The 23588-nt window shown below is 41.0% G+C and overlaps 1 protein-coding gene across 1 annotated transcript in view; it reads right to left on the reverse strand.

Moving 5' to 3' along the window:
* ASAH2 (N-acylsphingosine amidohydrolase 2) overlaps positions 1–23588 on the reverse strand; it is a 39774-nt gene that overhangs the window by 7585 nt on the left and 8601 nt on the right. The window contains exons 4-14 of the mRNA XM_020803190.3: positions 20213–20389; positions 18031–18158; positions 16617–16694; positions 14061–14181; positions 10045–10170; positions 8743–8829; positions 5860–5964; positions 5646–5727; positions 4978–5093; positions 1881–1975; positions 1229–1268 (exon numbers count right to left, since the gene is read on the reverse strand). Of these exons, the coding sequence (XP_020658849.3) occupies positions 1229–1268; positions 1881–1975; positions 4978–5093; positions 5646–5727; positions 5860–5964; positions 8743–8829; positions 10045–10170; positions 14061–14181; positions 16617–16694; positions 18031–18158; positions 20213–20389 (1155 nt within the window). The remainder of the gene's footprint in view (positions 1–1228; positions 1269–1880; positions 1976–4977; positions 5094–5645; positions 5728–5859; positions 5965–8742; positions 8830–10044; positions 10171–14060; positions 14182–16616; positions 16695–18030; positions 18159–20212; positions 20390–23588) is intronic.

Raw genomic sequence — 23588 nt, forward strand, 5'->3', positions numbered from 1 at the left:
CTACGTTGGGCTCCCCTTGACCCTGATTCAGAGACTTCAGTGGGTCCAGAATGCAGCAGCCAGACTGGAGGTTAGTGCAAGCAAATTTGACCACATCATTATAGTTCTGGCTTGCCTACACTGTTTACCCGGTATCCCAGGTCAGGTTCAAGGTTTTGACACTAACATACTTGCTGTGTTTATTGTTTAAATTTTATGTTGGAAGCTGCCTAGAGTGGTCCATTGGTCCAGATAGGCGGGGTACAAATGAAATAATAATAATAATAATAATAATAATAATAATAATAATAATAATAATAATAATAATAATAATAATAATAATAATAATAATAATAATAATACAACTCCCTCCACAGTTTGGGCCTGCATTACTTGTCAGAGCATCTCTCCTTAATGGCATCTACCGGACCCACAAGGTCATCCCAGTTGAGGCTCCTCCAGCTAGTCAGCCCGAAGAAGGCTTATAAATCCTCTGCAAGAGGTAGGGCCTTTTTTGTGGTGGCTCCAACCTTATGGAACCAGCTCCTGGAGAATCTTCGCCTAACCCCCGGTGGACTTTTAAGAAACAATTAAAGACATTGCTTTTCAGGGAGACTTTCCACACCAATCCCATTTAACCACCTTCCTTTGCCCTTTTCTTCTTCTTCCCTTCTCCTCTTCCCTCCCCCTTTCCTCCATCTGCTCTGAGATTAATCAATGCCATCTGGTTTTCTTTTTTTTTGTTTTTTGTTATCAGTTTTAATATTTCTGTGTTTTTTGTTTTATGAGATTGTAACCCGCCCAGAGTAGTGCTACGACACTAATGGGAATGGGATAAATAAATAAATAAATAAATAAATAAATAAATAAATAAATAAATAAATAAATAAATAAATAAATAAATAAATAAATAAATAAATAAATAAATAAATAAATAAGAATAGATAGTAGAGAAATGAACACAACTGGAAGGCAAGAACTGTCCCCTTCACCTTAAGTCCTCCTCCACAGCGCTTTATGTGTGTGATTTTAGAAGCTCCTACTGCAAATAAGGTGTATGTTTGCATGGTCTGTCTAGTTTAAATGGGAGGAGTGTGGCAGTGGGTTGGGGTCTGAGCATGTAGGCAGAGACTGAAACCGAAACAGTAGAAAGAGCAATTGCCCAGCTGGCTTTGTTAATTAGTCAGCTCCTTCAAGGGGAAACTGGGAGAGCCTTAACTCTCATTAAATTTGGGAACTGCTAACTTACAGTTTTAATGGCTTCACGTAGTCTTCGTCCAGACATTGTCCTGAAAGACATGGAATTAGTATGTCTCCATATGTTCCACACAGCTATTGTGCAATAAGATCAACTTCAAGGAAGTCTGAAGATCTGGAACTCTTTAGGTTAGAAGAAAATCAAGGATAATCATTGACATTCCCATAATAGTAGGGAGCAGGGGTGACCTGGAAACTTCTATGCACCACAGTTCTCCTCGCATTGCAGTGCAACTGACTTATGTTCCAGCACTTTCCATGAATCTTCTAGGGTAACTATGTATATCTACTCAAATTCCATTGAATTTAATGGGGCTTACTTTCAAGGAAGTATATAAAATTTCAGCCTTAGTCATGACTATATTTTGCTGGATTGAGGCCACTGGATTCTAACTGTTCTGTACAGTAAAATAGGGAGTGGATTTTCCTCTGTTGATTGTACAGTATATTAGTATAGTATTGTCTAGTTTATCTTCCTAGCTCTTCTCCATAACATTTGGAAACGTGTAGCCTCAGACGTATCTTGCAGCACAAGCTTTTGCCCATGGAACTTTCCTTATGCTGTTTCTGAGCTCAGTACAAAATTTCACCCAAATACATTTAAAAAACATGATTTACTACCAACAGAGGACGTGGATACATACGTAAACTCTCCTGGAATAGCCAGTATCGCCAGAGACCCAACCGTAAGTATTTGAACATCGACAATGCTAGGATGCCATGGGTAGGGGATTGAAAGCTTGAGAAATTTAGGAAAGAAACGGAATTCTGTGTGAATCATTATTATTATTATTTTTAAAGATACTGTTAACAACCAAGCCAAACTCTCCCCCCCCCCCATGTTACTAAAGGGGCTTTTGACAGCGTAGGGAGAACTGTCTGAAGGAATAAGACTGGCAAATCACTGTAACAAGACAAGGGTAGGAAACTGTTACTTTTCTCCAGATGTTGCATTCTGACTCCTTTAGCTACTGAGGCACCAAACTCTGGTCATGATGACTGCAACTAAGGAGAACTGGACTCCAACATCCAACAGGCAATGGGTTCCCTCACCCTGACTTAAGGGCAGACCATCCCCACCTGATTACCCCCAAGACACCTTCAAATATTTTCTGTCTCCACTCAGTTCACACAAGACAACTATATATTTGGATTTAGTAAAAACAAAAGCATGTTCCCAGTATTCTATACCCGCTGCTAAAATGTCCACCAAAGCCCTCCAATACGGAGGGAGGAATAAATAGGAGCCTGTAGCAATGTTGCTAGATAATGGCAATGTTGGATCAAAGCACTGAAAAAAAAAGCCTCTACTTATGAATGCATGCAGTTAGGAAAAGGATAAATAAATAAATAAGCTTCATCCTCATTAGTTGACTGGAACAATAGATCCAGATGTGTTGGGGGAGAGATAAGACCCAGTCTTCCATTTGCAGGCTTCAGTTTGAAGCCTTAATGGCAAGGCAAGGGAACCTGTGACTCTCCAGATGTTAGTCTACAATCTCTGTCTTTCCTGAACGTTAACCATGCTGGCTGGTTCTGACAGGAATTGCAGTCCAATCATCACAGGTTCCTTGCTCCAGTTTTAGAGGGATTAAGAAGTTATCATCCGCATATCTCAAATCTACTGTTGTACAGAGGAATGTCTCTCACCAGCTGTTTGGTGGGAATCCAGCATTTAAAAATAACAGCTCTGCACGTGAAGACCCAGTTGCTTTCATTGGCTATCGCCACAAGCAATGATAATTAGTAGGTTAATAAACCTTTTTGTGTATTCGCGAAGGCTTTCACTGCCAGGATCTAATGGTTGCTGTGGGTTTTCTGGGCTCTTTGACCATGTTCTGAAGGTTGTTCAGAACAACCTTCAGAACACGGCCGGCCAAAGAGCCCGGAAAACCCACAACAACCATTAAACCTTTTTGTGTATGATAACAATTGACATCATGTGACTTTTCAGACTAATTATTTCAATCTCGTTCTGCCTTTCAAATAATAACAGTCTGCAATATTGTACATAGTCCAAGATAGTTTTGAAGACAGAAGAAGTTTTAATGTCTCTTTATCACCCACTGCAGAGTGTGCATGGTAAATGAGAGCAATCCAGAAAAGTGTGGTACAGAAAAACGCACATGTGCACTTGTTCTCCCCTGAGGTTTATGTAAACCTTTTGAATGTGCATGTTGTAAATTTCGAAGGTGGAAAAGCACAGGATTAAATGGGCAAAACAAAATACCAGAGCTGCCAAGGCTGAACTCTACCTTCTCCATGTTCAGGAGATTGGTGGCTGAATGCTTCCTTTTCAGGCAGGCTTTTAAGCAGCATACATTCATTCATTCATTCATTCATTCATTCATTCATTCATTCATTCATTCATTCATTCATTCATTCAATTTCTAACCTGCCTTTCTTCTTTAAAAGGGCCCAAGGTAGCCTACAGCAATTAAAATACAGTATTTAAGATTAGTAACAACGAGTGTACAATATTTAAAGGATCAATGAATACAATACCAAAAGACAGAAGTGACACAAACAAAAAGGCATTCAATGCAGTAAGGTACCAAACCTATTTTAAAAAACCCCACTCGGCAGCCATTCACTCAGGGAAAGCTTGCCTAAAGAGAAAGGTTTTTTCCTACTTGAGGAAGGACAGCAAAGATGGGGCCAGCCTGGCCTCCTGTGGGAGGGAGTTCCAGAGTCTGGAAGCAGCAACACAAAAGGCCCTCTTCTGCGTCCCCACCAAATGTACCTGTGAAGGTGAGGGGACCGAGAGGAAGGCCTATCTTCTGATAATCTTGAGCAGGCTCGTAAAGGGAGATGTGGTCTTTAAGATAGCTTGGGCCCAAGCCATTTAGGGTTTTATAGGCTACAATCATTACTCTGAATTCTGCCCAGAAACAGGTTGGCAGCCAGTGGAGCTGCTGTAACGGGGGTTATGCAACCCCTGTGTCCAGCCCCAGTTAGTAATCTGGCTGCTGTGTCTTGGACCCACTGAAGTTTCCAGGCACTTTTCCCAGGCAGCCCCATGAAGAGTGCATTACCTTATCTAGCTGCAATGTAACTAAGGTATGTAGGCCAGCTAAAAAGGCACAACATTTTCTGTGCATTCAACATGACCGGAAACATTGGCCTTCATCATCAGCACCACTGTCTTGCCCAAGATAAGTATGGGGTAAGTGAAATCTGTGCAAGCTAAGACAACAACATGTTGTTATGAGTTTTTCGGGCTCTTTGGCCGTGTTCTGAAGGTTGTTCTTCCTAATGTTTCGCCAGTCTCTGTGGCCAGCATCTTCAGAGGACAGCACTCTGTGCTCTGGTGTAGTTGGCTTGAGAGTGCAGTATTTATGGCTGTGAGATAGGCTTTTGTCTTTTTCTGTAGATGGGTGATTAATGTGTCTTGTAAGACAACAACAAATACTACTACTGCAAAGAGGAAGGAACTTGTGTGATGACTTGGGTTGCTAATGAGGAACAACAAATTTAGCTCTCAGTTGGAGAAGTAAGCTGTGGATCCACCTAAGTATAACCTGTACATGTGCATATGTTACAACCTGCCATGAGATTCCAGAGCTATGTTTCCCAAGAAAGACCAACCTGGATAATCAGTACATCCCTGAAATTTTCCACCACTGGGACTGTTGCAATGCTATCTCCCTAGATTGTGGCAACAATAAACCAATTGAATCAAGCTAAGCAAAAAAAGGAATGTACTCCTGGTGGTGACATTTATTATTATTTTTAAGATACCTCTCCTGTAGGAAAGAAGATGGGCTTAGGTTTGTGGCATTCTTTTGTTTCATTGGATGGGTTAACAAGAAATGCGTCACGGACAGCATCCCAGAACGAATTACCTTCTATGGTCCCTGTCGACAGAAATGAGACAGAAGATTGTTTCCAGCCTCCTGGTTAGGTTTTCAGCTAATACACGTGGAAAATTTACAGCTAGAATCTAGTAGATAAATTTCTTTTTTTAAATCGTAATTTACATAACCCAGAACTCTCAAAAGGAGTTTGAAGGATATGTTGTTTCAGTTCTCTTGTTGGAAACAATAACTAGCTAACAAATTTTCTTAGTTTTCCCTCCAAAAATGTTTATAATGCAATTGCTAATTTTTGTTATTAGTCTGCTGGTTTTCAGGCTGAGGACACTGTCAACAGGTTTTTGCTAACAATTTTATCCTGGTTTTATGGTGTGCTGTTTTCATTTACTGTATCATTGTTTCTGTTTTAACTTCTAATATACTGCACATCAGCCAGACTCTAAAAGTTATCCGTACATGATGCCAACATAGAAGGCCGCTTGCCAAGGTTGCACTAGAATAAAAGATATCTGATATATCAGAATGATCACCAACAGATTTCAAGGTCAGTGGTGAATGCTAAATATTATGCACCTACTAACAAAAATCACTTACCTTGGGTAAAATTGAACATTCCTGGCCCATCTATGGTACCTGCAGCAAAACTGTACCCCAAGGCTGCTTTGCATGTTTTAACCTTTTGGGAAAGCATTATGAAAAGTTAAGCTGTGCATTTTAAATACCTGTAGATTGTTATTTAATGACTAAAATATATAGTGACAGTCCTTTAAATAAATAAATAAATAAATACTAAATAAATAATATTTACCGTATGAGTAGCATTGAGCTGTACAGTAACATTGCTCATGTCGACCCACTGGTGAGCTGAACTAATGGGACCATTGATCTCGTCAGAGGCCGTCATGTATAGTTCCTGGAATACAGATAAGAGTCACTGAAAAGGCAGCTCCAGTCTGCTTACCTGTATCCTCAAACTACTGTATCCGTGCTTCAAATGGGCAGAGCAGGCTGGACCACACTGAGCTGCAGCCCCACTGTGAGGGCACTGCTTTGCTCTTTACTCTTGAGACAGAGAGAAGGAGCAAGCCCTTAGCTGGCCCAAGACATACTTTGTTGTTGTTGTTGTTTTGCCACATATGAAACGCAAGGCGGCAGTCCCCTCTCTGCCACTACATCCCACACCACCCCTTTCCTTGTTCTTTTTGGACTACCGTATTTTTCCATGTATAAGACTATACTTTTGTCTAAAATCTTTAGACTAAAAATTGAGGGTTGTCTTACACACGGAAGTAAGCTGAGGAGAGAAAAAACAAGTGTAGGGGAAAGCGGATCAAAGTGATCCTCCAGGGCTTTGATCCTTCCTTTCCCCTCTGCTTACTAATTCCCATGGGGCTTAGCAAGTGTAGGGGGAAAGGATCAAAGGGATTTTTCTTGGACTTTCCCCCTCCTTTTTCTTAGATCCCTTTCACTGTCCTTTTGCTAAGCCTGCATGATTTGATACCTTTCCCCCTACACTTGCTAAGCCCCACTTTGAGTTCTTAATTTTGGCTTAGAAAGGGGGGGTCTTATACATGGGGGCATCTTATACACAGAAAAATATGGTATATTAAGATACTACTGATGGGCATCTGGTTTTGAACATACAGGTTCAAAAGCTGACCAGATGGGCCAACTTCTACAAGACTGACAGGAGAAAATCCTGCACCTGAAGTTTGCAGGTGAGCTTATAGCTGGCATGGGAATCATCTGATCTGAAGGATGCATTTGTGCAACCCCTGGATGCCCCTGAGAAAACAGTCTTCCCAATGTTAAATAACCCCCCGCAACCCCAGGAATTATGCATCTAGGGGAGTGGATCCCAACGTTAGGTAACCCAGGTGTTCTTGGCCTGAAATTCCCAAAAGCCTTCATCACTAACTGTGTTGGCTGGGGTTTCTGGGAGTTGCAGTCCAAGAATACCTGGGTTACCCAAGGTTAGGAACCACTACTCTTGGGATGTCATTCCCCTCTAAAGCAAGGTCTGCTCCTATTATTTTTCCTTTGCGTCAATCTCCTTTGGCTTTAAAACAGGGAGCTGATGTTTTTAACTCAGAAATGGCTTTCTGGTGATTTCCAGTATCAAATGGAGAAATGCTGCAGCCTCTGCAGGATTCTATGGCTGGAAAAGACCTTCAAAATTCCCTTGCGTTGGAGGTTACACAGCAAGCCACATGGCACACACTGTTTTGTTAACTCCCTGTCCTTCAATATTTTCTCCCTGAGGCAGCATCTTCTCTCTGCCACATGGTAAACCTGGCTCTGGACCTCCAGCCATAATATTCATTTAGCAGAGGATAGGAGCTCTTGTAATGTAACTTCTTCTCTTCTGCTATTACCTCATGAAGCTAGTCTTTCTTTCTAGCCAGGAGGAGGTACAGTGGACCCTCGACTTACAGATGGCTCGACTTACAGACTTTTTGAGTTACAGACTTCTCTGGCCGCAAAATTTAGGTTCGACTTGCAGCCTGAGAATCGACCTACAGACCAGAAAAAAACCAAGATGGAAGAAAAATGGAACAAAAATGGCCGGTTACAGGATTAATCAGTTTTCAATGCATTGTAGGTCAATGGAGACTCGACCTACAGATTTTTCGACCTACAGCCACCGTTCCAATTCAGATTAATTCCGTAAGTAGAGGGTCCACTGTACTGAGAAGATTAGCCCCACAATAGATAACATTGTGAGAGAAGAAAGTTAGGACAATGATCCCTTCCTCTACCCTCAGAATTACAGTACCTGCTGCTGAACATAGAACTGGACTACAGCCTTTCTAAACATCATAAAAAGAATTTTCTACTTATTTAAGATCTTCTTTCCTTCCTTCCTTCCTCTTCCTTTTATTTATGTGAGTGTTACAATAAGCCCAAAGTATGGTCTGATAGCTTCCCTCGCTGTTTTGAGATTATGACCCTTCTGATATATAAAAATTCCTCTGAGTATTGACATAATTGATAATTTGGAACTCCCATCTCAGTATATCTGGGGCTGACTCAGAGTCAACAAAGCATGTGAACAACCAAGAGCTAGACTCAATGATCCATAGGGTCCCTTCCACTTCTAAGAAGATTATATCAAGGGGGCAAACTCAGGAAGCTGTGATGGTTTTAAGAAGTGATATTGTGTCCAGTAGCATCTCAATTTTTCCATCATGGAATAGGCTCATTTCTAAGACCTCATTCGCTGCACTCTTGATATTTATATAAATTTTGTTTCCATGTTAGTTTGTTTCCTTTTGATTGATTACAGGGTAGGTGTCCTGTTCCCTTAAAACTCCATTTGGACATGTAGAAACAGTTCTCAAAACAGCCCTTCAGATCTACAGTTAGCCTACTGCCTTTTCCATTTTTTTTGTGGTCCACAGACAGAGTCTGAAGCAAGTGCTTCAAGGGAGCTTTTCATGTGTAAGTACACTCTAAGACTATGATTTATTTGTTGCTTCAGATAGAGTTTCATTCCAATTCTTTATTTGCAAGAGTCAGGTTGTTAAGAAAATAGTTCCTGTTACTCACATGTGTTAGGTATGTGGAATCATATTCAAGCCACCATCTTGTCTGATGGCTAACCAGGCCCCGTCATTATCCAGGACATTTTCAATGTATCATAGATTAACATTTGTATAAAGCAAAACTGTATCTGTTCATTAAGGCTCACCTTTGCTTTCAAGTAGATATTCCTTCCAATTATTTGGGTGCTCTCAAACATATCCTCACCAGGACCTCTAGCCATACACATCTCGGCCTAAATTAGATTGTAGAAGAACAAAACAAAAGGAGAAAACCATAAGCTGCTGAGTACAAAGCTATTGCCATAATTTTTATTAAAAGGGGCATCATGGAAACATGTGTCTTTTCTAATTCTGTGCAGTTCTCTCAAACTGCTTATGAACTGGCCTGAAACATTAAAGTTCTAACTCAGAAAAGCAAACATTCTCCTGAGAAGGTGGTCTAGGCCAGCTTAATTTAGGTATTATATTATATAACAAAATACAATAAGGAAAATAATCAAGCAACTTCTTGCCTCTGCTCGTATTTCTCAATGCCTCCATGATTTTCCTTCCTACTGCTCCACAAAGTCTCCCACCTTCTAAAGATCTTCTGCTTTCACAACTGATTCCATCATTTCTCCTTTCTTTTCCCCTATACTTGGTCCTAAGGCAACTCCTGACTGAAGCAGTGAGGACATCTCATTGAAATTCGTACGGGAGGTGACGTCTCTGCTTCAAACATGACCTGTCCTGCTTGGAACCGTCTACCAAAACACCTGTATGATTAATTATACCTCTCAGTGTTCCTTCAAATTTTGAAACCAGTTTGTTTTTCCAGGGGATTCATGGCGGCTTATGGTTAGCCATGAACCACAAACCATCATGAAACACTGGTTTTCTAGTTCGTGCCCATCTCTAGTTATAACCAAGGTAAACTGAAAATGCTGTTAATCACATGGGCATCTGCCTCTGTGTTATCCCTTCCAGCACTCTAAGAGCAGAGAGTTCTATGGTCTCCTGAGCAGAGTCTTATAATGTCTCTCCACTCCACCCTCTTAAAGGGAAGATGGGTGGCAGAAGATTCAAAAACCAAATGTCAGCTCCAGCTGGCATTTTTCCTTTTAAATCACAGAGATGGTCTGGATTTGATTCATCCAATCTGGACCACCTGTAGGAGAAGATACCCCCTCCCCAGCCAACCTGATTGACTGAGACCACTGCCTCAGGATCCTCCATGCTGCTGTGCTTCCTGGGAAGGAGACAACTGGCAGCCTCCAAAATGGTGGCCACCACATGCCCTCGCCCACACTCCCAAATGACAAATACAGTCCCTTTGGTGAGTCAAAGGCTGTTACATTTAGCCAACTACCATATTACAGTTTTTCTTTCTTGAGTATGAGGGAGTGACTGGAATCTCTAGACTTTCAACTTCAGAGAAGAATAATCTTTTATCTAGAGGTAATACTTACCCCACCTACTGGGCAGTAATTGTGGAGATTTTCACATGACTCCCCTGTGTTTTCACAGTGTGGACCTTTTATGTTGGGAGACACATCTCCTAGATTAGATGATGCAAATGCTGCTACATATGGTCCCTGAAAGAAAAAGACAGTCACAGTCTTTATACCACAAAGTCTTGATTTTAAGTTCTCTCCTCTGACTCCTAGAAAATGCTCACCTTTTTAATGGTGAGTTTTTGACTCAGTATGACATTCTCCTTAGCCATACCACTAAGGAGCGTCCAACTTTTCAAATCACAGTGCTGATTCACACCAAAAATCCAGTACTAGCAAACACAGTTCATGGTCTAGAATAGACAATTGTTGGATTTCAGTGGACATAATACACTAAGTGGAAGAAACTGAAATATTACTGAACACATATGCAGACCATAACCCAATAACGATGACTCTAGGACAAGCTGCAAGAAGAGGAGGTTGGAGACTTAATAGTTACTTATTGAGAGATGAAGCCTTTCTTATTAAAATCAAAAAAAGAATTAGAATTTTTCTTTCACATTATTAAATCCCAAGATACAGAAATTACAATTATATGGGATGCAGCAAAAGCCTACTTTTGGGGGTTTGTGATAGAGTTTAATGCACGAAGGAAAAGAGAAAAAAATAAGCAATATCAATCATTAATAATATCCTTGAAGAAAGAAGAAACGGAACTGAAAAAAACCCTACAGTTAAGCTGCCCAGAGTGGTAGAGTCTACCAGATGGGCGGGATATAAATCAAATCAAATAAATAAATAAATAAAAATAAGTACCTACAAATAAGGTAAATACTGTATATTGCAGCATAAAATCAACTTATTGGAACAGGAACAAATGGGAGGAATTAAATTTGCAAGGCAAAACTTCTTTGAGAATGCTAATAAACCAGGAAGATGTTAGTATACAGAATTTAAAAAGAGAGAGAAAAAACAATGATCAATGTAATACTGGATAAGGAAGGGCTAGAAACATATAAACAAGAGTAAATACCCCCCAAAAAATAAAATAAAAAATTATACCAAGCTTTATAAAAAGAAAGAAATCGACCAGGAGCAACAATGACACTATTTGGATAAACTTACGGATTGGAGATTTAGCCTCAACAATTGGAAAATCTAAATAAATCAACCATGACAAGTGAAATTGTGGAGGCATGGAAAAAAAGAAAAATGGGAAAGCCCCCAGACCAGATGGACTGCCAGCTGAATACTATAAAGCAGGCTTGTCCAGCCTGCGGCCCGAGGGCCGCATGCGGCCCAGGTCGGCTCGTAATGCGGCCCAATGCAATTTTTTATTTTTAAAGAAATTCCAAAGTTTCAAGTTACACTGCCAGCGCTTGCGGCCGGAATGCGGCCGGGGCACGTCACAACGGTTGGGAGGGGAGAGAGGGAAGGAAGGAAGGAGCGGGAGGCGAGGGGACGGGGGGGCGCGTGACTGCATTGTGCCATCCCTGTCAATAGGTGGACCCCCTCCCGGCCTCATAAAGCCACCGGAGTCAAAGCTGGCAGCCTCTGCTATCTGAGATCGCAGCTGCCAGTAAGCGCGCTTGGAGCGGGGCTGCGGAGGACGGCTAGGGCTGCCCCCCCATGCGGCCCAAACCAAATTTATGTGCGGCCGAAACCAAATTTTAATCTTCTAATGTGGCCCAGGGAAGGTGAAAGGGTGGACACCCCTGCTATAAAGCATTGGAAGAAACTTTAAGTCCACATTTTTAAAAGTTAGCAGATTATATTGAAACTAGAGGAAAAATTCCAGATTCTTGGAAAGAAGAGGATATTTCCCTAATACATAAAATGAGACGGGAAAAAAACAAATTAAGAACTGGTTGTTGTGGGTTTTTCAGGCTTCTTGGCCGTGCTCTGAAAGTGGTTCTTCCTAACTTTTCACCAGTCTCTGTGGCTGGCATCTTCAGAGGACAGCAAACTGAAGATGCCAGCCACAGAGACTGGCGAAACATTAGGAAGAACCACTTTCAGAACACGGCCAAGAAGCCCGAAAAACCCACAACAACCATTAGATCCCGGCCATGAAAGCCTTCGCGAATACAAATTAAGAACTATAGGAAAGCTGGAAGCTGATATATAATCGGGCCCATGAAAAGACAGGAACTTAGGGGAAGAAATAGTTTATGACGAATCAGTGCTTACTAGAATCCTTTGATGATATTTCGATGTCTAGATCAGTGGTTCTTAACCTTTTTGAAAGAAACGCCCCCTTGAGCCATTGAGGAAGTTATCATCGCCCCCCTCCCCGCAGTGATTTATTTATTTATTTATTTATTTATTTATTTATTTATTTATTTATTTATTTATTTATTTATTTATTTATTTATTTATTTATTTATTTATTTATTTATTTATTTATTTATCAAGACACTTAAATCCAATTACCCCTGAAAACAAAATTAAATTCCAAGAAAATGAAATGCCCCCCCAAAAAGTAACATTTAATAATTTAGTTGCAGGTGAATTTTAAGACGCAAAAAGAAATATAAAAAGGGCATAAAAACAAATGCAGGAACTAAAAATTTCAAGACAAAAAGTCTGAAACTAAATTAAAATTGGAGGAAAATATATATTCATGCACACTGTAAAAAGGCTGCAGCCATCTGCACAGGTTTGGCTTGCTCCATCGCCCCCCTACCACCCCCCTTCTGCTCCAGCGCCCCCACGCCGCCCCTTTTCGTTCTACCGCCCCCCTGAAAAATGAAATCGCCCCCTGGGGAGCATTATCGCCCACGTTAAGAACCACTGGTCTAGATGATGGCAAAATTTCTGATTTTTAAAAATAAATAATAAAATCCAGGGCAGGTGTTTTATCTTGCACATATAAAGGTTAGAAGGTTTAAGTGAAACCAAAAGCGCGCACACACATACTTCTTGTTCCAGCATATCCATATTTCCTGTTCCAGGAACTGTCCCTTGATTGTTTGCCTATGGCTAGAATAAAATTTTAATGGAAACATTCAAGGCATGATAAAGTTATTTAAGCACTGTTACACCCCATCAATTTGACTAAGAGACCTAACTGTGCCCTTTAGCATCTTCTGCCAAAACATGCAACTTTTAAAAATTCATAGCTTTTGCTGGGATGTGAATAATGTTTTATGAGAATTTGGAAATCAGTTTTGGACCAGAATTTTGCTTAGGAATGATGACAATGTAGGAGGGAAAACTGAGGTAAAGAACACAGAAAGTTCCCCCATGGGAGAATGAAAGCAGAGGGCAAGACACTTACTACAATTACTTTGAAATTACTGCTCTGTAACTTACAGTGGGGTCTCTACTTAAGAACTTAATCCGTATTGGAAGGTGGTTCTCAAGTTGAAAAGTTCTTATGTAGAATCTGCATTTCCCATAGGAATGCATTGAAAACCATTTAATCTGTATCTGCTCTTTTCCGTCCATAGAAACTACAGTGGAACCTCTACTTAAGAACTTAATCCATTTTGGAATGGTGTTCTTAAGTTGAAACATTCTTAAGTTGAAGGAAAATTTCCCATAGGAATGGACTGAAAACCAATTAATCCGTTCTGGCTGTTTTTTTGTTATGTAGAGGTGCGTTCGTACATTGAAGCATTAGTTCCCATAGGAACTAATGCAAAGCTGGTTAATACGTACTCTACCACTAGGGGGAGAATTTTTTTAACCTAAGATGACCTAAGGTTAAAAAAAGAGCAGGAAAGGTTTTTTTTCCTGTTCTTATCTTGGATTTCTGTTCTCAAGTAGAATCAAAATTTAGCAAATGGAGCTGTTCTTAAGTTGGATTGTTCTTAAGTAGGGACATTCTTAAGTAGAGACCCCACTGTACTCTTGCTCAAATTGAAAACAATATAGTAAACAATGATATGGAATAGCTTTGTCTTATCATGTGATCATCAAGTGATACTGGCTAATATCCCTGGGTTGAACACTAGAATATGTTAAGGCATAGTACTGACAAGGTCTTGATTCATTTTGTGAAGATCACCTGAAACTGTTCATACCTGTCCTGTTAGGTAGCCTTCATTCTTCTCTTGTTCAAAGAGATAAGCTGCATAGCCGACATTGTCACTACTTGTAAGGCAGTTGGTTCTGTTCATACTGACTGGGTGAACAGCAAACCAGCTAGGAAAAATCAAACAGTAAGAACTGTGTTGACTTATAAGGGTATAATTTGACACCTGAAAGTAAGCACTGTTTTCATCTGTGGTATTTACTGGTACTTCTCGACAGACATGTACAGAATTGTTCTATTGATAGACAGCTTGATTTAATAGTATTTACACATTGAAATTATTCAATCCAGTCCACACCCTTGTCATTTCAGTGGCAGGCAATTGAGCACTGAAATCAATAGTGTTAAGTAAGTTTAACATTCAAATATTTGATTTAATTGGGTTGTGATATGGGCTAAGCATTCATTTTGTGATACCGATCAAAATAATGTGGACATACTTCCTCAGGCCTGTTCTCTTTCTTCCTTTATTCAGGTATCTAAACTTGTGTTATACAGATCTCTAAAGGCAATGATTCGATTTCTATTTTACATTGATATTCCATACTTTTTCCACAAGTTCCTGGCAGTTTCTTAGAACCAAATTATATGTGATGCCAAATATACAGTACCACATATAATTGCAGGAATGGTTTGGTTTGGTTCTGAATGGCAAATAGTAGGCATGTGAGTTGGGTGGTTATTAGAGATGGGCAGGAACCTCTGAAATGAGGTTTGTGCTCATCTCTAGTGGTTATGATTAGAATTAGGATCATAGTATGTTGGAAGGTTTTTAAAAAATGACAAAATCTCCCCTCATCCCTTGCCATTGGATCATGAGGAAAACATCCCTTTGAGTGTCAATGGGAGTCTCTGTCCTGACGTTTATAACAGTTGGGTGTGTGCGCTTTTGATCAAGACCATAGGAAGCCAGAAGACTGTTGACCCAACCTTGTTATGGTCTACATACATATTTTATGATGGTGTACAAATTATGTACAAAATCATGTGCAGCTTGGCCTTTAATCTCATAATGAACCTGTAAATTAGGGTCAGGCTGAAAAAATAGTAACTTTCCTAGATCCACCCAAGAGCTGAGAGAGGAGGTGAACCTGATGAGTTCCTGTACAGAATCCTAATACTCTAACCCAAGGACAGGCTAACTCCTCATATCACAGCAATTTGTCTCTACACATGGTAGAGTTAACCAGTGTCTGAGGTGGTATATTGGATTCTGCTACTTCTGACTGCTGCTGATGGATCACAGTTTTGAATATTCCTGATATGAAAAGTGCCCATGAGCAAAAAACTAGTACAACAGGCAAAGAGCTTGGCTAAAAGTTTTCTCCCTGGCATGCAAATTATTAACTTACAGGATGTTCTTTTCAGTCTTACATGAGGAACATTTAAAACTAGCACTCCCCATCTGCAGTATGAAGTGGAAAATGACTTAAGACTTTTAGAGCCACTTTACATTTTTATTAACTCAAGAAATTCAAACTCTTGGTGAAATGAGATGTCAAGGAAAATGCTTATTCCCTATAATTAACTAAGTACTCCTCCAGCAGTGGGGTTTCCTTGGCATATGTGCCTCAGCAATTGCCACCATAGCATACACTGGTGTTTGCCTTTCAAATACCAATCTTAAAGCAAAGCATGTTAAATGCAAAAAAAAAAACAAAACGAAAATAAGGACAAAAGTGTGAATGTTTGACAAACAGGTCTTTTGCCTCTTGAGGGATCCATGCTTCCAGAAACATGCCAAGGGTCTCATCTAGCTTGACCATGAGTTTTCTGTTCAACACAGTCTCTGTTGACCTGTTTGTTTGCTTGTTTTTGATTTAAATGTTGTGGCCCAAAGCATACTTATTCTTCTCTGTTTGCAATATCACAGCATGTGCTTTTGTTGATGTCCTTGAGCTACCTTGAGCCCCATTTCTGTGAGACAGGTCAGAGAAGGAAGGAAGGAAGGAAGGAAGGAAGGAAGGAAGGAAGGAAGGAAGGAAGGAAGGAAGGAAGGAAGGAAGGAAGGAAGGAAGAGTTTCACTGTGTAGGCTATTCCTTGCCATCTTCTCCTCACCTCAAAACAAATCAGCACACTCATTTTTCAATTACGTATCTCCTTGTTTCTGTTAACACACCTGCTAATCTGTGTTAATGTTCATCTCTCAGCTACCCTGATTTTTTCCATAAAACAGAAAGAACAATGCATCTGGATATGGTGGGATATCCTCCTCCACCTTTAATAGTTGTAGTTTTGGAAGACGTAGGCATGTTAGTCTGTGCAAGCATATCAAGCAAAATCCAAAGAAACAAAGCAACAAAAAAGACAAAACACGTGGCATCTTGTAGACTATTACAGTATATTCTAATGTGAACTTTTGTGAACATGTTCACTTTGTCTTTTTGTTTCTTTGGATTTTGTCTGATATGCTTGCACAGACTAACACAGCTGTGTCTTCCAAAACTACAACTCTGAAAGGCACTGTATTTAGCCAAATAGAATGGAGATCCATCAATGTCATGAATACACTCCCCTCTTTAATGGTATCTTGAGAATTCCTACCTTAACATCCCAATGTCTTGACCATTATCAGCAACCATCTTCAGCAATACCATTTCTTTGTCTATATTTGAAGAATACCTGAGCAGTGTATGGGAGGGAAAAGTAGAATCAGCTTTCACCATGGGAATAATGACATAGCTGCCTAGCTGGAAACAGATGCATAGAAGAAGAGCCACAATGGAGGCAATGCAGTGGGGATTTCTCACAGAACACACCATTTCAGTTATTGGGGGGGGGGGTACGGAAGACCGCCCGGAGAGTGCTTGTAGCGCTATGGGGCGGTATATAAGTCCAATAAATAAATAAATAAATAAATAAAATGACTGTATGGTTGCACAGAATGCAGGGGGCAGAGACAGACATTGCCAAGCAACTGCCTGGACTCAGTACAGGGCTCATGATCAACCCCTTTAACCTCCTAGAGTTGCTGGTCCTCCTTCCAAATACAGTGAAAGCAGTTTGTATGGCATGCCTCATCATTTCCATCAATATGTATTAGCTTCTGAGGGAAAGGCAAGTAAATGGATAGCAGCAGCAGTGTGAAGAAAAAGAGATGCATGGTGCATCACTACTGAAAGCAATTGCCCACCTGCCCAGTATGAAACGAGCACCAGCTGCTCTGTGTCCACATCATTAATCCAGTGTGTACAAGGCAACATCCTGCCAGATCATGCCAAATGACATCAGTGCAACCTCCCGTTGAGCATCCAGGGCCAAGCTGCAGCAAGGGCCCTTCATGCTACCATGGTCTCTTCAATTGTTCTATTACGTCAAAAGGGGGCTATGAAAAATCAGGTGGAATAATTGCGTGTTGCTCCTTGCCCGAAGTGCAGATCAGCTTGTTCAGATGCCTTCTGTTATGCTCTTTGTTATCACCGATCTCCTGAGGAAAGGTCTGACTAGCTTGCTGTTATTCACAGCTTTTAGATTTGAGATCTGAAAAAAGGGGTCTGTTCTGTGTATGCAGCCCAAGCTGATGTACTGGGGCAGAGAACATGCTGCATGTCATATTTCCCATCCACCTCAAAAAACAACCTTTCCCAACCTGGCTTCCTCTATGGATGATGAAATGCAATGCCTATAACTCCATGCAAATAACAGGAACTGTAACCAGCACTTAAAGAGGACGCCAAGTTGGTGAATGCTATCTAAATAGCAGTGGAAAGCTCACGGTGGGGAGAAACTGAAAAACAACTCCAATGTTTACTGCATTAACACCTGTGCTATCAGGAATTCTAACACCAAACCAATGTGAATCTATGTTCTTGTTGAGAAATCTAAATTCCTCTGTTCATGATAAGGATAACAAGTATATGATAAATAAATCATAGTTCAGTACTTAACATTGCAAGAGCATTCATAAGGCCTAAATTCTGGGTCTTGGCTAGATTATAATTTTTCTTTTTTCGTTTACCTGCTCCTTTCTGAGTCTGGATTCTGAAGATAAGAAAAGGGACTTCGGTTAATCTGACTGTTTTCTACCGAACCTTTGTTGATAAAAATTCGCCCTTTGATCATATTTTGATGAGCAATGTCAATACTCTGAAAATCAGAAAACATGAAAAAAAAAATCAGCAGCTCCAAAACCAGAAACATCTCAAATCACTCTTATAGGCCTGTTTAGGAATAAAGATTTTTTTTCGACTGTGTATATTTGCATGGAAGCAGGTCTCATTGAGTTCAGTGATGCTTACTTTCAGATCCAACAAATACAAATCATACATTTGTTTATTGAAATAGCAGATTTTAGGGTGAGCAAATTGGAAATAATGCACAAATTTCCAAACACACCATTTGAAATTTTTCCTTTGGCCATGCTTTCCTTAAGGAATGAATGCATAGCTTTGGCTATCTTTTCTCCATCAGCCATTGAACATATACTGTAGTACTGAAAATTAAGGAATGGCATGAGAGTTATATAAAACCCTAAAAACAAATCTTCCCATTCAGCTTAAGTTTCCCCATATTCTTACAGTGGTGCCTCACAAGACGATGTTAATTTGTTCCGCGAAAATTGCTGTTAAGCGAAAACGTCGTCTTGCGAAACACATTTTCCCATTGAAATGCATTGAAAACCTGATAATCCGTTCCAATGGGAACGGATTGTCATTGTAAAATGAAAATTGTCATAGGAAACATCGTTAAGCGAAGTGCGGTTCCCAAGCGAAGACAGCCATCTAACGAAACAGAGACCATTAAAAGACTCGTATAGCGAAGCACGACCAAGCTGTCAAAAACATCGTAAAATGAAAACCAGGGACCTAAAATTTAACCGTCTTGCGAGGCAAGGTCCCTAACATCGTAAAGCAAAAATCGCCCATAGGAAACATCGTTAAAGTGCAAGATCGCTCCGAAAACCTCGTTGTAAAGCGAATTCATCGTTATGCGAAGCAATCATCTTGCGAGGCACCACTGTATTGTCATGTGAGTTTCTCATGAGGTAGCAAACATCATCATCATCATCATCATCATAAACCTTTATTGGCATTAAAAGGGAAAAAAAAAGGAGTATGTGTACATCAGTAACAGTTGGCGCCTTACTATTGCAAACAGAAGGGAAACAATCCTGAAAGTATGAACTAGAAAGGTTATACAAGAGGGGATTGGGGAAGGGGTTTAGGCTTAGAGACCGCTAGTAGAAAATCCGCTACCAAGCTGGAGATGGTCGCCGAGTAGTCACTTAGAAGGATAGGAAGAGGGTCAGCAAATGAAACAAGGAGAGAAGACAGAAGGGGTTCGAGGATATTGTTTCGTAGGTATTAGTGAGCCGGGCAACGGAGTAATATGTGATCTAGAGAATCTGGCTCAGATGAGCAAGAGGGACAGAGTCTGTTATTGCGTGGTATGTTAGCAAATCTGCCAAAATGAGCAGCTGATGGAAAGATGTTTAGCCTTGCTAACATAAATGCTCTCCTTTTACTGGGATTAATTAATTTACTGAAATAATTGGAGGGTCTACCAAGAGAGGGAGAGAGACCGAAGAAGTGAGGGGAACAAATAGGATTTAAATTAGGGAGTAATAGGTTGAGTTCCTGTTGCCAGAGTTTGGATTTGATAATTTGGTAGGCTCTATAAAGGTTTATGTCTGATTGGGATTCAGGGGAGAGGTCCAGAGATTCAAGCTTGGCATCAAGAAGTTTAATCTTTTAATAGGTCATTGAGTATGGAGTCTGGGTGAATACTGAGGTGCAGTCTAAGCCAAAACTTGAAGGTTAGGGACCAAGCGGTGGTAGAAGGGAGATGAATGCCTAATTCAAGTATCAGTGTGGACAATCTAATTAAGTTAGGGACCCCAAAAATCCTTCTGAGGAAGGGGGCCGCTACTTTGTCAAGGTCTTGATTTGCAGCCTCAATCCAGATTGGGGCTCCATATAACAGCTGGGAAAGGATTTTAATTTGAAATATATGGAGAGCAGCGGGGATGTACTGGTTGCCGCTGTTGAAGTGGAATCGGGCAATTGCGTTTAAGTGTGGCAAGGCTAAGGAAATGGCCGATTTACGGTGGTGGGTCCAGCTATGTCGAAAGTGGAAAGTGATCTCATGAGGTAGCAAACATAAGCAAGGCAGTTCAAAGCATAGGTTGAGCTTGCTCTTACCGTCATGATTCCATTGACAACAGCGGTAAAAGATGGCTTTATGAATCCCCTGCATGTTATGATAAAAATGGTGTACTGAAAGTAGCCACCAGGCCCTGAATGGGTATGAGTTGCACTCAGGATAACATTGTCTTCCCTGTAAAGATCTCCATATTTGTGCTTCAGTTGTTGTATTACCTAAGAAGAAGAAGGTGGCAATTATTAGAACTACGCATCAAGTTCTGTCTGTGATTATGTTCAGACTGCAGTTGGGTCTAATCAGACCCAGCTAAAACCAAAAAACTGAATCAAATTTTGGGATTCCAGATTTTGACACTTCCTTCTTACATAAAGAAATCAAGATGGCCACCTTTTTTCCTTCTTTTCCCCCACAAACAAAAGTAAACCAATTTAGCAAAATAGCAGCCCTTCCAGAGGACACTAACCCTGGTTTTATTCCAGCCACTTTTAAAGTCTGTTTGACTATGTTTAAAGGCTGTTAATATATACTGTATGTACTGGTTTTCTGCACTGTTCTGGAACCTGTGACCTCCATGTGCTGCTTCATTACTAAGACCAACTCTGAATACGGAATTAAGACACATACATGTTTATGTGGTTAAGACTTAGAGTGGGAGTATTAGGGTTTACACTACACTACTGATTAGCCCCACGATATGCACAGGAGTTTTTCACTGCAATTTGAAAATCATGTGACAGTCACATGGCATATGATTCGCTGTCTGCATCTCCTTGAGATAGTGATTAAGGCATTGCCTTTTTGTACAGCTCCTCTTGGGAACACTTATAATATGAGTTAAATTGTATTGTAAGGGGCTATACAGGCTTTTAAAATTGTTTCATTTGAGGCTTGCCTGCTCTGCTCTCATGCTGGCCACTCACCCCCAACTGCTGTGGTGAGGTGAGGGCGGGAGAGAGAGAGGGCTAAGCTGCTTGTCCTAGTGGCTTCTGTCCTTTCAGAATGCTCCAGCTGTTCCCTTTCTCCAACAGAGAAATGAGAGGTGCCTGGCTGTTTGGTGGTGCAAGAACACTGATCCAAGCATGAATTTTAACATAGGATCATATCCAAAACACTGTCCAGTCTGTGGGCAGAGATGGTTCCTATGACTGAGATTGTTTGAGGGATAATCCTACATAAAAATCATGTGGATCCATGAAGATCTGTGCCTATGATCCATTTTTTGCTCAAAGAGCTTTTCACTCCTCCAGCCCTGTGCTGGACTGGTCCGTCCGTCCGTCCGTCCGTCCGTCCGTCCGTCCGTCCGTCCGTCCGTCCGTCCGTCCTTCCTTCCTTCCTTCCTTCCTTCCTTCCTTCCTTCCTTCCTTCCTTCCTTCCTTCCTTCCTTCCTTCCTGTTACCCAAAGAGGTGGGTGTGGTTAGGCAGGGAGGGAGGGCAAGTGAGGGGACAAGGCAGCAAGGAGCAGGGTGGCAAAGGGCCATCAGGCTGGGAGCAATTCATGATGGGAGATCACGGCACATTGGGCAATTCAAGGCATTAGACTGTGATTCAGCCCCGAGCTAAATTGAAGACCCTGCCAGGAGGAGGTTCGATGTTGCGCTTCTGAACAGAAGAACATGAGTCGGGGGGGGGGATGACTAGTTCCACTGTGCATCATGTGATCAACTTTCTAAACATTGATGCAATTGCAGCTAAACATGGTTCATATGCCAGTTCTTTTACTAGTCTAATCAGGACCATCACTGAATGAATATAGAGTCAGTCTGACCATATGAATCAATCTGCTGGATCAAGAGTGTCTATAGTGTATTTTCTGGGGTAGGGAAGCTGTGTATTGGCATGTTAGTATAATCCATGCACATGGTGTGTATCATTACAACACAGTGGGTCTCTGTTTATAATAAACAATAAAGAATACCAGGATTTTCAAGGAGCAAGTTATCCCAGCCTTCCCCTCCCAAGGAATACCTGTTATAGAGGGTGGTGATTTTATATATAAAATTATATATATAATTTTATTTTTTGCTTTTCATCCTATCTGTTACTATTGTCTATGGAGTTAAAGAGAAAGATACAAAACTTGTATCTAACAATTGCGTGGAATGCACTCACAAATGCTAACAATTGTGTGAACTGGATCTAGTAAACTGGTGCCAGCTGAGAAGAGTGCAGGAAAGCCTTTGGGCTTTCCTCTGTGTGAAACAAGGGAACGTCTAAAGGGGCAGCCGAAGGGGCAATTGCAAATGAGATTGGCACCACTGATTGTCACCCCTGGAAGTGCCACAGGTTCTGCCTTTAATTCTTAGAGTACGAGTTGATCGGTGAACAAGATGAGTGCCTTATTTTAAAGTGGGAACCTTTCAAGTTCAATTGAAAACAAGGAAACAAAGGCACTTGGTTTTATAGATGCAAGATAACTCTCTTTTTTTGCTTGCGGTAGCAAATTTAACAGCAGTGTCTCCCTCCCTCCTTCCCCCCTCTGTGTGTGCATGTTTGTGGTGGGGAGGGGATCCCTAGGACAAATGGGGAACTGTTCCACCTCACGCTCAGACTATTCTCCCAGCCAGTTATTTCTGCCTGTCTCTCGGCCCCAGGCAGTCAGGGCTCCATCTGTGTTCCCCTCCTGTTGAACTCCAGCCAGATTACACTTTGTGAATATCTATTTTTAAAGGTAAAGGTTCCCCATGACATTTTTGTCAGTCGTGTTCGACTCTAGGGGGGCGATGCTCATCCCTGTTTCCAAGCCGTAGAGCCAGCGTTTGTCCGAAGACAGTTTCTGTTGTCACGTGGCCAGCGCGGCTATACACGGAACGCTGTTTACCTTCCCACTGAGGTGGTACCTATTTATCTACTCGCATTTACATGCTTTCGAACTGCTAGGTTGGCAAGGAGCTGGGACAAAGTGACGGGAGCTCACTCCGTCGCGTGGATTTGATCTTATGACTGCTGGTCTTCTAACTCTACAGCCCACAAAGGCTTCTGCAGTTTAGCCCGCAGCGCCACCACGTCCCTGTATCTACTTTTATCCCTGGCAAAGAGCCTGCCCACCATTGGTTGGTGTGCCTTCCATTTCATCATCAGCTACTGAGTGCAGAGGGTGCTCATGCAGCCCCTTAGCCCCTCATTTTAAGCCAGCCCAGATTTGAATGATGTGTCTTTCATAAAGAAAGTGAGATCTGCCATTTCTTTATGAGATATAGTTGTTTTCTTAATGGAAAGGACATACAGTAACACTTATCCTACTGCTGAATTATCCATGCTTTCAATTTCTGTGAGTTCAGAGCTTTACATTGCCTTTCTCCCTCACTGCCTTTTGTTTGTTACTTTATCATATGTTAATTGTTGGGTTTTTACAATGTATGCTGTAACCATAAGATCATAACAAAACATCACTGAATGTTATGATGACATGATTCC

This window comes from Pogona vitticeps, chromosome 3, assembly GCF_051106095.1.
Source record: "Pogona vitticeps strain Pit_001003342236 chromosome 3, PviZW2.1, whole genome shotgun sequence".
Classification (NCBI taxonomy): Eukaryota; Metazoa; Chordata; class Lepidosauria; order Squamata; family Agamidae; genus Pogona; species Pogona vitticeps.